Source organism: Pocillopora damicornis, chromosome 11, assembly GCF_964200805.1.
Source record: "Pocillopora damicornis chromosome 11, jaPocDami1.2, whole genome shotgun sequence".
Classification (NCBI taxonomy): domain Eukaryota; kingdom Metazoa; phylum Cnidaria; class Anthozoa; order Scleractinia; family Pocilloporidae; genus Pocillopora; species Pocillopora damicornis.
Window position 1 is genome coordinate 9,245,729 of NC_142680.1, and position 14,334 is coordinate 9,260,062.

General features: G+C 38.0%; 1 protein-coding gene across 1 annotated transcript; it reads right to left on the bottom strand.

Moving 5' to 3' along the window:
• Positions 1 to 3,790: 3,790 nt before the first annotated feature.
• LOC113686226 (uncharacterized) lies at positions 3,791 to 14,334 on the bottom strand. Its single transcript, XM_089188027.1, has 7 exons — positions 13,947 to 14,334; positions 8,020 to 8,667; positions 7,594 to 7,728; positions 7,400 to 7,442; positions 6,044 to 6,823; positions 5,057 to 5,260; positions 3,791 to 4,604 (listed from the first exon to the last, which is right to left on the bottom strand). Exons 1-7 carry the CDS (start codon positions 14,236 to 14,238, stop codon positions 4,400 to 4,402), a joined length of 2,307 nt encoding a protein of 768 aa, XP_089044153.1. The 5' UTR covers positions 14,239 to 14,334; the 3' UTR covers positions 3,791 to 4,399.

Here is a 14,334-nt window from a genome sequence, read left to right on the forward strand (position 1 = left end):
AAAAACACACGATACGAAACGTAATGATCGATTTTGTCCTCAATCTCACTCAAAGGATTCAAATTCATCTGGGTTTTTGTTTGTTCTTTTTTCCAGAGGGTGGAAAACTTCGTCAATATCAGTACGCAACAAACGCAAACCAAGACCCTGTTCTAAAGCCGCGGTTACACGAGCTTGCGATGGTGATGCGATTTTTTCACGGAATGAGTTTCATTCAAACAAGTTTCATTCGTGACCATTCACACAAACTTCATTTGGTTTCATCACTCTTTGTCAGTCTCTCAGTTGGGACATTCTGTGTCTTGACCGACCCTCCCTGAGTAGCAAGTGACCTTGAACAAAAAGTAACTCCCTACTCCTCCTCAGGGTAAGATTTGACATAAAAGCGCTTTCGCTAATATTCAAATTTCGCGCTCGTGCAGTAATCGGCTATGTTTGAATTTACCTCGTGAATTTCGCTATTGTAATGGCAGCGAGTTCGAATTTCCCTCGTGAATTAATAAGCCATTGTTTGGCTCTAAAGCTATTGTTTCAAGATATCCTTTTATGGATATTTGAGATACTAAACAAAGGGCATTGTCTTTGAATTTGATCAGTTTTTCTTGATACGCGCCATAACAGAAAAAGCTTTTGAACATCTGTAGACTCCGAGCGCTTCGCAGTTAGTGATATTTTCAATGAATCTTCGGATTGTTTTCAAGTTCAAGGACTGTAAATTTTAATTTTATGAAAAACGAAGACGGTTGTCCTGTTATTTCAGTGTGAATCCTTGCATGTCTGCCAGTCGCTGGCGCCGCTTGTTGAAACTAAAACGGGAAAAAAAACTCTTTTAAGATTATCATTGGCTTCTTTTTCACCCCACCACTATTCTTAGCAACAAAGATCGCCATTTCGTTTGTTTATTACTCGCCAAAAACTATCAAATGCACTCAAAAGCCTAATATCGAAAAAAATTTTACAGTAATCGACCAATCGAGCGAGCGAGCGAGCGAGTGCCATTCTCCACATCATATCTACAACTCGCTCTTGCGCATGCGCGCAATTTACGAGTTAAAAAGGGAAATCATGATATCGTTTAGCAATATCTGTTTGCACAAAGCAATTTATGGGTTAGTATGCACCTCTAATTTGTGAGCGCGGAATCCAAAGGTCTGAGTTTCGATTCCTCATGGGGACTCAAAAGTTTTTCTTTGTCCCACGCTCGAGACAAGACGAAAATAACAACTTTCTCTACCTTAATTTGTAATTTGTTTTGCAAAACGGGCTTATTAGTAATTTGATCATATCTATATAGTTCATCTGAATGTATTTAAGAGACAAGTTTGACACTTCCAGTTTTGGAAAAAGTTAACGGTCATCATTTATGAATCAGTTATTGGAAATGTGTTAAAGCGAATAAACTTTAGCAACATACATTATGTTCCATGTTTTTCCTGATGGCATAGAAATAGATTGAAACTTGCTTTTAATCTTGGTCACGTCAAAGGGAACTTTGTAACAATTTGTGTGGGGAAAAAGCTTCGGAAAGAGGTTATCTTACCTGGAGCCTATACTTCAAAGGTGCTCGTTATTGAAGTAAGGAATTGAAAACATAAAATGACCTGAGGGCCCAAACCTTGGGTACAAATCATTTACAATGGCAAAAATTTGGAGTACGGACTCCTTTCTAGGCGGGTCCGCACCCAATTTTTCTGCCGTATGCTTTTCATCTTAAGTTTTTGTTGTCCCTGCAACGTTAGTGTGATAAGTGCTAGTGAGTGCGGGAGCTGCGTTCTTAGCGCCGGCGTGTATGTGACTGTGATAACTGGTGACAGCGCCAGCCCTTCGTGAGAGGGATTGACGAAGGGCAAACGCTCGAAACGTCAGACTTTAAACTCTTTTCGGTGGCCAATTTACGTTTTCAACTCAGTTGTTAATATTAAATTACTTGCTATACTTTCCCACCGACGCAGCACCACAGTTTCTTTAGAAACTTGCCCCCTTTATATTTTTTGGAAATTCTGATTGTTCTTTGTAAACGAATGGAGTCGGAGTGGGGTCTGCGCCGATGGTAGGCTTCGTCTGTGACAAACAGATGAAAGAATATGATTTGAAATATCTGAGTCACAGAAAAGGTGGATCTTGAATTTAGGCCTCAAATTGGTACAGCAAAAACATCCAGCAAATACATCCTGATTAACAGTATAGAAATGATCAAACTACAAATAGACCCTTTTTACGAAGAAAATCACAAAGTAGAGGTGCATACTAAACCCATAAAATATTTAATGCTAATCCCTTGATTTCCTTTTTTTTCCTCAATCATCTACTGAAACTGAATAGTACTATATTACTCCTTATGATTTATTCTATAGCCAGTAGAATACTCAAAATGACATAGTTTCCCTTTTTGGCACATTGTGTTGGAAAGAGCTTAATAATCATGATAATAATAATAATAACAATGATTATAACAATAATAATAAAAATGATGATGGTAGCATTAATGGTAATAATGATAACAATAATAATGATGATAATAATGATAATGATAATGATAATGATAATATTAATACTGGACAGGAATTTAACAATAAACATTCCACTAGGTGGTTCTTCTTGTCCACTGTTTTCAGATCGAATTTGAATTTGGGGTATTGGCTTTTATAAGGGGCCAAAAGATTTTTCCTAAGTATTCGCCCGCTCCTCATGGAACTCAGGGTTTTCGTCCTTTTACATCTTTGATATCCTCACTAATTCTGGCTGCCTAGGTTTCCTATAGGGAAGAACCTCGTTTTCGGTAGTTTTCCTTTAATTTCCGTCCCTCTTAGCAATCAGACATATTTCGTTGCCCCGGTAATTATTAAATCTACTATCAAATCAACTATAGCAGTGATCCTCGTTGGTGAACAGCAAGTTAAGCAATTACTAGATAGAAGCCTGAGAAAAAATTCAGGCTTCGTCAAGATTCGAACCCAGGCCTCACGGATACTAGTAGAGCGCTATTATCAACTGAGCTACGAATCCATAGGTTAGGTGCGGTAGCAATTTCAAAGGGTTCCTCTTTTCCGTAGAGGAATTGCAGCTCACTACTAGAACTACTTGATTTTCATCCGTAGGTCAAATAAAATTTGTTTCCTTTAAGACTGTGATCTGGGAAAACTGTCACGCTCGCATCCGATTGGCTCATGAAACATGAACTTGTCAAACGAGGTTTCAAATTTTTCCGAGTCTGTGAGCGTCGTCCTCAAGTCGTACACATCGGAAAGTACTGAAAGTACAAAAGTAACCTTTTTTGAACGAAACAGTTTGAATAGTTTACCGTCATGGACCAGTACCATCCAATTAGTCGAGAGACAACCTCCCAAAGACATGGATGTGTTTGAAGTATGTAACAAAAGTGCTTAAACTACATTTCATTTGATCGCATGGCGGTAACGCTTCGCAGGAACCACTGCTGGTGTTAAGAAAACAGAAGGCGGCTGTGGGCAGTTTGCTATCTCATAATCAATAGTTTAAATCAGAAACCTTTAGAAGGTTCGAAGCTGCCTTGTGCCTCACACGCACACAGCAATGAGAGCCGAACTTATCATGAGTCAGCCGTTATCCCCATCTTGTTTTATATTAGTTTGCGTGGATCTTCTGTTTTGGGTCTTTGGTCCTCATTATGTAGCACCTCTTGAAAAAAGAGAGCTTTCCCCCAACATGGCCACTCTTCCGCGAACGAAACCGAACATGAACGCTACTTATTTAAAACAAGCTGCCTTCGAAAAAAGAGCTTTTTAAAGCGCAAACACAAACAAACAAGACCTTTGTGGGACAAGTAACGAACAAGAATATTTTATCACCTATTTAAATCTATCAGTTATACTCTAAAACGTTTTTCTTCTTTCCCTAACGAACGAATTAGTTTGACATCTCTTTATAAATGTATGGAGATCACACTGATTGTTTTCTATGTATACTGACACTCGACAAAGCCTCATGCAATACTTCAGTAAAAATAATCGGGGAAAAAATGATCGTTATTGACGTAAATAGAGAGATATATCAGAATAAAAAGTTTATCAATATTTTCAAAACTGATTCGAAGCTATCTGTATATTTTTGGAATTATAAGGCATTTTCCGAGGAAGAAGTCGATATCTTTCGGCAAACTTTTTGGCCTAGTCTCCTTTTACCTAAATGCTTCCTTAATATGGTTCTTAGTTCACTTTTCTCATTTTAATTTCTCACGTGGTGTCGCAATGTCTTCTAAGACATGACTTAAAATTCTCACGGTTCTCATTTAAAAAAAAAACTAGCGCCTCTAAACGCACAAACTACTAACACTTTCTAATCTATGTTAACTATTTTACAAAACCATGATTTTCTTTACATGCCAACATTATCAACCAGGAAATCTAAGTATTCAGCGCCTTTACGGATCGTATATATCAATTACAAGTTCAGAATTCCATCCCTCTTGTACGGCCTCAAAAGCAGATCGTATGGTGTATTCCAGATATCCACCGAAATCGTAATACGCTCTGTTCACTAAGAACACATCTTGTCCGTTCAGCGGTCGTCTCGCCCATTTCCGAATGGTCGTTGAGTTAAAGTTGGCCCCAGGCTTCTGAAAAAACCTACATCATTGAATAATGAAAATGTAACAACCATAATTTTTCTTAAAAAAAAAAAAAGTTAGCACTCGTTCGTTGGCACCTGACTTCTCTCTCCTTCTCGAGAGCTCTCTATAAATATCCGCTGTAGGTGACGAATGCACGCGAAAAATCAAGGGCCGCTTGTTCGTCCACATCCACGCTCATTGCGTTTAACAGATATCAATAGGAAAGCCTTTGCGGAAGAGGAAGTCTTTGTAATGAATATGCATTGTACAAACCCGAAAACTTAGAGTATGAGTTTTGAGCCGAAATGATGAATATCGTTTCTGTTGACGAGGAAAAGGGATTACAACTTGAGAATCGAGGGGAAACTGTCTTAAGAACACTTGAAGTAGGTTTTTGATTAAAAAAAAAAAAGCAATAATAAGCTATTATTATCCTTTTTTATCATCATTTTTCAACACTGCACTTACCAAAACCCTTCCTGCCAATATTTATACGTAGTCTCCAAAGGATCGGGAATATCACGTTGAAACTTGTACTTCAGAGCGCGTTTCAGTTCTTTGTCGATAACATCATTAGATTTAGAAATCTCCAGAAGTTTCCCCCACTTATCGCTGCATCCTCCGTTATTAGCTATTGTGTGCAAGACAGCTCTTCCGCTGGTTCCATTACCACTATCATAAAAATACAGAACAGGAACAGGCTTTCGAGTCATAAGTCACAGTAATCCAATATAGTTCATTGATTATTTTTGCACGAGGGTGATATATCAAAAAACATCACTTATTTTAGCTTAATTTGCTTCATCATGGTCTAGATCGGAAGTATCAGCGTGATGTTTTCCAGTTCCTAAATGTTCAATTCCTATTAGAGAAAAATTTTGATGCTATTTTTCAGGTGGAATTAAACTTGCTTAATCGTAAGATATACTGGAGAATATTGAAGAAATCACCTTTTTTAACTCAGAGGGAAGTTATGCACCGATCAATTCGATGTTTCAACATTACCTGGGGCAACCCAAGGAAATTTGACTGTCGCTCGCGACCCGGAGGTGGGTAATTCGAACCTTGTCTGAGTGGGGTGTGTAATTTAATTCCGTGTGATACGTGTTTTGAATTTAAAGGAGGAGTTTAGAAGCAAAGAGTCCCCTTTTGTGAGCGAATGGCTTAGAAGAAGACTTTCACATCGCAGAATGATGCTTACAAGAGAAAAAACCAACAACGGCACAAAAAACTAAGTATATGACTACTAAATTCTACAACATTCGTTGATCACACGAAGAATCGTTTAATCAAAAATTGTGTTCGAGTGGGGCATTTGAACGCAATTTTGGCCCCGGGGGGCGGGAATTTGAACAAACTTATAAAGTTAAAATACCCGGGCGATTTTCACCGTGGAGATATTGACGCATTGTTTTGAAATTTTAAGGAAGATTGTTAAGATTTATGAGTACTAACTTGTAAGGCATGGTAATTCCCAAGCAGTCACTGCTGGATATGAACTTCTCCAAAGGCTGCAAACTGTTGTTCTTTTGAGTGGCAGTTGTATCATTCCACCATGGTTTATCATATACCGCTGCTCCATAGAAAGCAGGCACACCAACAATTGATTCAAATATTTGATGACCTGTAATATTTCGAATGACGTCACCTTCGATCTTCTTCAGAGCAGCTGGTCCAACGGTGATAACTGTTTTATTGGCTTTCACAGTTAATTTGTTAGTTTGAAGAAGAAATTTATCTCCCTCTTTGGTGATGAAAGCAACTGTCTCTTTACGATAAAGTTTACCGCCTCCACTTTCCACTTTTTTGGTGAGCTCTTTGACGATTTCGGACATTCCTTTGGAATTAGGGGGCCTTTTCGCTTCTGATGATGAGGAGGTAACATGATCTTCTTTCTTAAGATAAGTTCTATAACTCATTGGATTTATGGCTTGCATGTAGTCACCTTTGAAGCCAAAATTTTCTGCCATAAGCTTGGTTCCCTCCGGGGACAATTCGTACGAAAGGAAAGTCTCCGCGGTTGAGAACTGCGTGAAATTTCTCTGATTATTATATATGAAAGCTGCAGTTTCCATGAGTGTCTGATTCCTGAGTGGCGCACGGTCCCGTAAAGTTGGAAAGGCATTTAACTTCAAATCATCAAAGCTATTAGCAAACTGTCCACGAGCTTCGACGTGTTTAGTTTTTGGGTTCCACAAGACGTCATTGTAGTTGAATAAATGATTTAAAAGGTCCCTGAAAATGAAAACAGAAATTAATTGAATCGTACTTTTTTCCTTCTAATTTGTGTCTACGTCGTAACTTGTTAGTAGTTTACATTCCGTTATAATCTCTCAATAATTTTAATTTGCAATGTGATGTTATGGTCTCCATTACTGGCCCTACTAATTCGTTTCTGTTTTTCCCCTTTTTCTTGGATGAAATAAATCAGAGTTCAGTCTGCGCGTGATAAACAAGTAACGAAAACTTGCCTCGCTCTCGAAATGTTGCTCAGTTGCCTGATGAATATATATCAGCGGGGAATGAGTTCCAATCCCTTCGAAGTCCAAATAAGGCAAACAAGTCCAGGCCGCAATTCACTTGTGAGGATCAGTTATTTTCTAGTAGCTCATCTATGCCTCGGTATCCTTATATTACATCTCAATATTTAATGGTCAGCATTTATACTCAAGGATATTTCTATGAAATGGCTCGGCGTAGTTTTGTACTCTTAACAATTCCTAGGTACCTTTGAGCATTTCAAAAAACTGTCACGATTCAAATTTCTTGACCACCAGCTAAGTAACAAGTTTGAGATAAATTGACGCTTACATTTCTGCATAGTTGTCAGCGGAAATGTCCCACTGCCCTAAGCCTGAAAAAAAAAAAAAAAAAAAAAAGTTGTCGTCATAAGTTTGTGGAGCGAGTAAACGATGTAAAATAACTTTTAGTCCTTAATTCAACGATAGATAGCTATTGATTGCTACATAGATTCAGCTTGACTTCTGGTGTTATGTTAAACTTACCAACTACAACATCCGGTACTTGGGGAAAAACATGGTCATAAATGTTTTCAACGCTGTCCTCTGTGTCGAAGACGCAGACGTTTGTTTCATTCGTCTTGTCAAAAAGTGAATATGCCACCAATAAGCCACCCGCACCTATAAATTGAGAGAATAGACTTTAAAAATTGAAGAGATTATCAAAATAATTACTTATGCAATGTCTGACTTTCTATGAAAATATCAATACACTATCTGAAAACGTGACAGGGGTATTATCTGAATGTATTATCCTAATATGATGATAAATTCTCTTACTTCCTTAAAAAGAAATTTATGGCAAGTAGAAAAAATAGGGGGTTAAGAGACTTGAACAGTACACGTTTAAGATACTCAAGAGTAACGATCCCTTGCAGAATTTGATGCCAAACGGTGGTATCAAGTTCTCACCTGCTCCAACTATGGCTGTGTCGCACTCTAAAATATTTCTTTGGGGGTCCGTGGTCGGTGCTGCCGTTGTTGGCCCAGCAGTTGATGCAGCAGTAGCTATAACTGCGGCAGTAGTTGTTGGTTTTTCGGTGGTTGTTGGAGCAGTACCTGTTTGTTTTTCAGTGGTTGTTGGAGCAACAGTTGATGGTTTTTCGGTGGTTGTTAGAGCAGTAGTTGTTGGTTTTTCTGTGGTTGTTTTAGCAGCAGTTGATGGTTTTTCTGTGGTTGTTTTAGCAGCAATTGATGGTTTTTCCGTGGTTGTTGGAGCAGCAGTTGATGGTTTTTCTGTGGTTGTTGGAGCAGCAGTTGATGGTTTTTCGGTGGTTGTTGGAGCAGCAGTTGATGGTTTTTCTGTGGTTGTTTTAGCAGCAATTGATGGTTTTTCGGTGGTTGTTGGAGCAGCAGTTGATGGTTTTTCTGTGGTTGTTGGAGCAGCAATTGATGGTTTTTCGGTGGTTGCTGGAGCGGTAGTTGATGGTTTTTCCGCGGTTGTTGGAGTAGCAATTGATGGTTTTTCTGTGGTTGTTAGAGCAGCAGTTGATGGTTTTTCGTCCGTTTCTTTGGTTGTGCCAGAAGATTCTGTTGGTACTGTGGTGGACTCTTCAGCACCTGATGAAATAATAAAAAAGTTAAAACATTTGTGTAACTTTGTTTTGTTTTGTTTTGTTTTGCTTTTATCTTGGAAAAATTATAATAAAATAACTTTTCACTTTTTGCCCTCATTGCCTAGATAACTACAAATGACTCTGACGGCTAAAAATTTTAAGCGATGCAGTGTTTGACGCTTCATAGCCTCGTTGCGTAACGTGACGAAATTGCGTAACATGACGACATTGCGTAACATTTAAAATAGGACAATGTTGCGCATCATCCCGCGCATACTTCGTCCATATTTCGTACATACTTCGCCCATACTTCGTCCGTACTTCGTCCATACTTCGCCCATACAGGCCTAAGTATGGATTTTTAAATCTAAGGGAAGGGGGGGGGAGGGAGAGGGGATTTGGCCTGTAGCCCCTAAAATGGAGTTGCAGTGGTGTTTGTAATTTCTATTTCTTATGATTGGTTTTTGACCAAGTGTATTTGATGCTCTAGTTGTCATGGCAAAGTTTGAATTTTCGCGAAATTTTTCATTCGAAATAAGTCGGGATAGACTGGAAGGAGTTTTAAACTGTGGAACTACATTAATTCAAAATTCAGTTGTTGTAAGTATCGCATCACAATTATAACAATTTCGTTAAGTAGCAATTACTCAGACTGCTGGTCTCGGAACAATTTAAGATCGCTACACCATCACTACCACGAGAACGTAACTTTTAGCCCGGCTACTTAGTTAAGAGGCGTCTGAACGATAGAAACCGGAATACATAAACTTCAATGGGCCAATATCTTATTCCAAAGATATTACATAAAATGTCAAAATCTCCAAGTACCTCGATGTTTTCAGAGGTTATTGAGATTCGCACCAACAGGAAAAAGAGAATGATATCTCGTATGTGGCATTCGGTTAAGTTGTCATTATTGCAACTATTTTCCAAAAGAAAGAAAAAAAAAAAGAACGCTTTAACAAATAAAAGTACACATTTGAAGGCTTAAAATCCAGTAACGTAGGGATAACTCTCATAGTTTTTCGTAGGGATGTAACGCATGGTAGTCCCTATCCTTCGGCATTTTCCATATTCGTTTCGAGACATCACTCTAAGATCCATGTCCCTGTACTTAAGAATGATTAAAAATTTCCCCTTTCTAAAAGGTGACCGTTGCACTTCGGTAGTAGGGTAGTACTGCACGATTAATGTGAAATTCCGGGAGAAAGGAGGAGAACATGCTTTTGAAGAAAGTAAATGAGAAAAGGTAAATGAACTTAATTATACAAGTGAGGACCCTTTGCCGTACTTTTCACCACTTGCCTTCGGAGCGGGGTAGTATACACCATCATAACACCAAGGGCGCGTTTTTTGCCTTACCCAAAAATATTCGCGCGAGACTCAAAATAATTTTATTCATATAAGAGTCAGAAAGGTCAATAAGCTCCATGCAGCTGACAGTTTATAAAAATAGATTCTTCTGTGAGCAGGGGGACCGTATAGAGAGGACCTAGTGTTATACGGAAAGGATGCTGGGATGGTCGTTAAATTACATTCTAGTAGAAGAGGTACGACGCTTGTCTGTTACGTCCTGCAGCGCAGAAAGATTCTCGATAACATTTATGTATGTATTGTTAGATCTGTCTAAGGACGTTTTCTCAAAGCAGCTTATCAGTCTTATCATCGCTTTATGTCTAAAATTAATATTATTTGAGGTGCTTCGAATTAAAATTTCAATTTCACAAAGTTCATTATTTTTCTTGAGATTCAGTGCGATTCTTCTGTGAGTAGAAGGACCATATAGACAGAACCTGGTGTTACACAGAAAGGATGCTGGGATGGTCGGTGAATGACATTTCAGTAGAAGAGGTACTACGCTTGTCTGTTACGTCCCGCTGAGCAGAAAGATTGTCGATAACATTTATGTACGTATTGTTAGGTTTTCTCAAAGCAGCTTATTAGTCTTATCACCGCTTTATGTCTAAAGTAAATATTATTTGAGGCGCTTGGCATTAAAATTTCAAATTCACAAAATTCTTTCTGTTTCTTGAGATTCAGTGCAAGAAGAATGGCATTGTCATCATTCAACAATGAAATCATATTTAGGCAAATATGCTTGAGAAGTTTATCTTTACTGCTATTTTTATCGTCCCAAATGGTTCTGAAATACGAATTTCCCAGTGAAAATACGACAGGATTGACATCTTTTCTTTCGAGTTTGCTTAATACTTGTGCAATGTTTTGCTTCGGAGCAGTATACGACCTCCAATTCCGATCCAGTAATCTAGTATGCGATGCATCCTTGTAATCTTCATTCATTGACGGTAATATACAATATCCTTACATTTCTCTTTCTTGTCGAAGATCACTCATTGTTTTTACAAATCATCATAAAACCTGTTACCTACAGTTTTTAGTTAATAAGTTTTAGAATATAACAGTTCGCATCTGTAACATTGAAACGTGACCACAATTTTAAAAACAATTTCCTGTGTCGTAGCTCTAATTAGTTTTGGCGTTGAAAGTTCACATTTGTGATTCGATAATTGAATTCTCTGTACATTTCACTGTCATCTTTGATCATTTGATAACGATTTATTTCAGATCAATAGAATGTCCTCATGCAACGCGCAATCAAATCGTCTCATGAGAAAGAACCAAAGCTAGATCAGTATACCTGTCTGTAAAAGAAACGGAATTAAAGCCAAAATGAAATATGAATGAAAACTCAAAGGTCGGTTTCGTCAGCACCCGCCTCTGCTTTCAACAAAAAGTTTGACATGAAACAGCATTCCTTCGTGTCCACGTTACGTCAGCTCAAAGTCAACATATTTTTATCTTCTTCCCTGTAGTACATTACCTCAACTTTTGAGTGAAAAATTTCAAGAAGAACAAACATCACGGACTATGTAACCGTTCTTTCTGTTTACCACATTTTAGTGGATCCGCTATGATATAATGCACGCTGAATTTTCCGTCAACCAGTATTTCTTTAACAGAAGTCGGTTATGAATGGAAACTATTGAAAAGTTGTTAGTACAAGCTCGAGCGTACATCGAGTGCCTTTGTCATTTTCAAAAGGGTAAACTTATCAAAATGTTGAATGTTTTTCTCTCTCTCTTTAGACTCTATCAGTAAATTACTTCAAGTGAAGAGTTGGATTCTAGAATTTGTCGTAAATAAAATGACATTTACTTCATAATTGAAGGGCTTTGTCATCTAAACTTTTGTCTGCGCAAAATGCAAGATCTCTATCTCAGCGATTTAGTTCTCTGAATCTCACTACGCTCTATCTGTGACGTTCTCGTCCGACGTAAAGGTGTCAATCCCTAATTTGAGGTAGACAAAGACAATTAACACCTAACATGAAAGATCACGCAAGGAAAATTCATTCACTGTGTTGTTTAACCTGAAATCCATGCTGCACAAACTTCATTTAAATGCCAGTTGTCACAAGTTCAAAATAAAGTTTCTGGGTTGTCAGTGAGGGTCTCGCAAAAGTTCTCTCTTATTTTGAAAGTCGCAGATCTGACCTTTTACGTCTTCGTTTTGTTTTGTTTTGTTTTTTGTTTTTTTGCCCCTCTAGTTGTTGTTGAGTTTTTCTTGACCATTTATCCCGTCTGAGGGTTTCGAAATTAACTCGAGGTCTTGATTTTCTAACAGAATTGTCCTAATATCCACTGTATCCTGAGCAAGCTAAGTTGAAATCACGAAACATCGCCAGTCCTATACACCTCACGCTTATTATAGAAAGCTTATGAAACAAGAGCCTCCCCAAGAACATAAAATGCCGAGGCAGAGTAAATTAAACGCTTACAATAATTTACTTAATGAATTACAGAAGTCGTGCATGCTGGTAATCACATCTTGAAAGGATTATAACCTTCGAAACCTGGTTTTTAACTCGTGAATTGCGCGCATGCGCAAGAGCGAGTTATAGATACGATGTGGGGAATGCCATTCGCTCGCTCGCTCGCTCGCTCGCTCGCTCGATTGGTCGATTCCTGTAAACTTTTTTTAGATTTTAGGCTTTTGAGTGCATTTTATAGTTTTTGGCGAGCAATAAACAGACGAAATGGCGACCTTTGTTGCTAAGAATAGTGGTGGGGTGAAAAAGAAGCCAATGATAATCTTAAAAGAGTTTTTTTTTTCGTTTTAGTTTCAACAAGCGGCGCCAGCGACTGGCAGGCATCCAAGGATTCACACTGAAATAACAGAACAACCTTCGTTTTTCATAAAATTGTAATTTACAGTCCTTGAACTTGAAAACAATCCGAAGATTCATTGAAAATATCACTTACTGCGAAGCGCTCGGAGTTTACAGATGTTCAAAAGCTTTTTCTGTTATAGCGTGAGATTGAGGACAAAATTGATCATTACGTTTCGTCGCGTGTGTTTTTCCTGTGAGAAGCAACAAAAGATGCCGGCGACTGACGAAATAACAAGTTAACACGAAAATCAGATAACACCTAAACAAACAATTTTAGCTGCCGATTTTCAGTGAATTTTTAAAGAACAATTTTCTTTTAAGTTTCAAGACAATTTGAAGATTCAACATACAAACAACGTACTAAAATGCGAAAGTTACACACCACAAAATTGATAAATAGGCCTGAAATGAAATTCTATCTTGTTATTGATCATACGTTGCCTAGCACGTGACCTAAATCTACCCAGGCGGAGATCCAAAATGACGGTGGCAGGCTTGGCTTAGTTATATCACTCAAAACTCGTTCCCGTTTGTCTCATTTGATAAAGAGGGAATCGTTAATGTTTTCATTAAGACAGTATTGCCTTGATTTTCTAATATTTACAACGAAAGACAGTAAATTTCACTTTTCACCCACATTTACTTCCAACCTTTTCTTTTGAACCAGAAACAAAAATGATAGACGTTTAAAACACATGACATCATCCACCTTGTCAAATGTAATAGCATAATCATTTCAATTGTAATGCCTTCTTATCCCAACGTTACTTTGTTTCTTTGCTACATTAGCGAACACTGAACTACTGCTAGTACTCCAGATATGACAATCAACCACAAAATTCCCTAAACCAGATAACATTAAACATAATCTAAAAAATCATGTGTCAATTCACGAGTTTGCTCACAGAGCACTTTGATTGTATCAGTCCTCAGCTTCTAATTTTGCATATATATATTTTTTTTCGTATAAGATAGGCTTGGGCCGGCGCTAAAACAAGAGAGGCGTGCATTTGGACCTTTCGCCACATTGATGACAATTATGAACAATACACAAAATGCTGGTTCCCGATAAACTCAACGTGTACAGTTACCTTTACAGCCGCCTTCAGGAGTGTCTGATCCGATTCTTTTCGAGTATTTCATATCTGGACTTCTGGCAGGGCCAAACATTGCGATTATAGCTACTAGTGCACCAATAATGACGATTATTATAAACAGGAATAGCAGAATATGCCACACGCGAAAAGCACATTTGTTATGGAAACAGTCGCAGCACGAGAAAGTGCATCTCTTTTTTGAATAATACTCCTGTTTCGTCATGTCGTATCCTTCTTCGCATATTCTTAACGTTGTTGAGCTGTCGAATATCTGAATGTTGGACATTTCCGTGCGGTTTCTGTTCAAATCTAAACAAAGTTTGCTGAACTTGACTATATTACAGTGTCGCAAGAAATTTGACTCTAAGGCGATAACCCTTTT

Bases quoted from the DNA above. Each gene is read 5' to 3' on its own strand.
- LOC113686226 (XM_089188027.1), bottom strand. From the start codon at position 14,238: ATGTCCAACATTCAGATATTCGACAGCTCAACAACGTTAAGAATATGC. The intron at 8,668-13,946 runs GTAACTGTACAC...TTATTTCATCAG, and splicing joins TCCTGAAGGCGGCTGTAAAG to GTGCTGAAGAGTCCACCACA. The intron at 4,605-5,056 runs GTAAGTGCAGTG...TCAATGATGTAG, and splicing joins TATTGGCAGGAAGGGTTTTG to GTTTTTTCAGAAGCCTGGGG.